Source organism: Triplophysa dalaica, chromosome 22 (genome assembly GCF_015846415.1).
Source record: "Triplophysa dalaica isolate WHDGS20190420 chromosome 22, ASM1584641v1, whole genome shotgun sequence".
NCBI lineage: Eukaryota > Metazoa > Chordata > Actinopteri > Cypriniformes > Nemacheilidae > Triplophysa > Triplophysa dalaica.
This window is the reverse complement of record NC_079563.1, coordinates 7,977,033-7,979,793: the sequence shown is the minus strand read 5'-3', so window position 1 is coordinate 7,979,793 and position 2,761 is coordinate 7,977,033. Positions and strand designations below refer to the sequence as shown.

Below are 2,761 nucleotides of genomic sequence, written 5' to 3'. Positions count from 1 at the left end.
AGACTATTTATGTAATGCTTTTTAAATAATACATTGTGTGTGACAATCCAGGCCTATTGTCCTGTGGAATGCCAAATGCCAAAAGAAGTCCCCATTAGGGTAAAGGAATTATATTGCATACTATGTACATATATGGCCCTTCATTGGCCTTACATTCAATTAATCATCAATATCATAAAAATTTGATTGCTATTTAATTTTTCTATATTTTTTATTTCCTTGTTACCCATTGAATAACATGCTACCCATATTGTGCATATGATCAACATGGTACTGGAGGACTGTGTATAAAACGTCAAATAAAAATCACAAAATCCCAAGACATCAGTTTTACAAAAAGCGAATAGCACGTCATTGATTAGAACATGTTGTGCCACTGCTTTGACCAACGAGTATATGACGAAAAGCCCCGCCCCGTGAACGCGCTTTAAAACTGACGAGCAACCACTCGGAGACAAACATTTACATTGAACGAAGGTTTCAGTGAGACAGGTCAAATGGATTATATGTGATGTTTACTTTGCATAATCTTTTTTCGTCCATTTCCTTAACATTGAGTGCATCTCTACGTTTGAAGTTGGTGGATAATCCATTCCAGCTCATCTACTGATCGAGGTGAGTCCGACATCAAACACTTATTCTGTTTAATTTTTTTTTAACAATCTGTCAACTGTATCCTTCCTAATACTCGTGTTGAATTAACTGCGTTATAGATGTGAAAAGTTTATTTAAACTTGTTTCTTTCTCGATTACAGCGGACATTTCACGATCAAAAGACTGCCTTTTCATCTGACTTACGAAATATGAACTGCACAAAGTAAGTTTAACGGTTCATAACAATTTACTTTTTTTACTTGTAGTCATTTATAAACATTGGTTTTGGTATGACAATACTGTCACCATGTTTCTCGGAGACCACGCGTAAACATTCTGCGTTTTTTAAACGTTATATTCTGCATTTTTTTTCAACTAAGTATTTGTCACTTGCACTTATAACGTGTATAATTTAGTCTTATTTTCTTTCTTTTCTACAGACTGTACAGATTGAGCGGGTATTCTTCACCGGAGTTTGTTATGCCAGTGGATCTAGCCATGCATACGCAGACAAACCCACGGGTGTCTCATCTGCTCGGCATATCCCCTCTCAGGCCCTCTGCAGTCAACATGCCCTCCCAGGAGCTTCAATACTCCAGACCTTCGACCCCATCCCCTACATCTTCTCTCTCTTCATTTAGCTCTTCCAGTTTGATCTCCTCATACTCCCCTCCGGGCAGAGGAACGCTGCGCAAGAAAAAGCGCGTGGTGTTCGCGGACGATAAAGGGCTCTCTCTCACATCCGTGCGCATCTTCAACACGTACCCCCCAGAGACGGAAACCGAAGACACGCCGCAACCTGAAGAAAAAGTGAAAGTTGCGGAAAGACCGTCCACGCAGACCGGGAAGATCCGCGTAAAGCTTGGCTTTCCACAGCCGTGCCCGGACCCCGCGAGTCTGAAGGAAAACCTCGTGCAGCTGGAGAGCTGCAGCGTGACAGAGAAGACACTGAGCGGTTCGGTGCGCGTCTGTAACATAAAGTTTGATAAGACCGTCTCCGTTCGCTTAACTTTCGATTCATGGAGAAGCCACCAAAACATCGAGTGCACGTACGTGAGGGAACCGAAAGGGTCTTTGGAGACGGACTTGTTTACTTTTAATATCCCCCTGCCGTCCGAGATGGATCCAGCCAAACGAGTCGAGTTCTTAGTGGTCTTTCAACCCGGCAAGACCGGCGTGCAGCTGGTGGACAATAACAATGGTAAAAACTACCACATATCCGTGGAAAACGCCACATCTGACTTTATCCGGTTCTTTACGCCAAGCAGACGGAGCTTCGTCGTGCCAAGTCCTCAGCGTCTTGCGGTGTGGCCTGTGACCAAAAGCGATGACCTGACCACGGCGAAATACCAGCCGTGCAAAGTCCCACCTTACACAAAGCGTGCGTTGCACAGGTCCTGGGGGAGTATGACAAACGTAGCTGGACTGTGTTAATGTGGGACAAAGGTGCTGTCTAAATTTCGACTTGAACTTTATTTGTATGGACTGTACTTACAGATGCAACTCAATTATGTGTGCAGATGATTCATAGACTTAAAAGTCTCTTGTACCATCTGTTTTGCTTATGCTGCTGTTCACCCTGAATAAGAAATGCAAATGTTTTGCTATATATACTGTATATATTTTAATGCATTTAGTATTTTTACAACAACGACTGTTTTAATTTGCAAGTTAGACTTTACTTTTCAAAGAATGCAAACATAGCTTTTTAGGAAACAAAGGGCTTTCCCTTTATTTTCTTTACACGCTGTGTTTAATTTTCCCAAAGATCTAAATTGGTGATCAAATGTACCTTTATTAGAAAATCTGAAGTGTAGATGTTTGTATATATGTTGATACAATTATGTATTTATTTTGAACTCTTCATTAAAATGAAAAGAATGTCATTTTTTAAAAGACTGTGGCGTGAATTGCTGGAGAAACAAGGTTATTTTTGGACAACATTATTCCAATACAAACATAAGCTAGTTCTTGCCCAAGGCCTAAACATGCTTTATCTGGTTTCATAACTTAATGTATTATAAACAGACACACCTGAAGTCTTTTATCTAGCTGAAGCCACACCTAGCACCAGCGATACAATATCCTAGCAGAATGTTTCCCATGTTGTCATGGTCCTATACAAGTATATAATCTCAACATTGAAACATTAATAGATGTCAACGGC

The 2,761-nt window shown here is 40.7% G+C and overlaps 1 protein-coding gene across 1 annotated transcript; it reads left to right on the top strand.

Annotated features, from left to right (window-relative positions):
- The first annotated feature begins 472 nt into the window (after positions 1–472).
- On the top strand, positions 473–2,490 carry ppp1r3c2a (protein phosphatase 1 regulatory subunit 3C2, duplicate a). Its single transcript, XM_056736383.1, has 3 exons — positions 473–615; positions 756–817; positions 1,035–2,490. Exons 2-3 carry the CDS (start codon positions 804–806, stop codon positions 2,026–2,028), a joined length of 1,008 nt encoding a protein of 335 aa, XP_056592361.1. The 5' UTR covers positions 473–615; positions 756–803; the 3' UTR covers positions 2,029–2,490.
- The last annotated feature ends 271 nt before the right edge of the window (positions 2,491–2,761 follow it).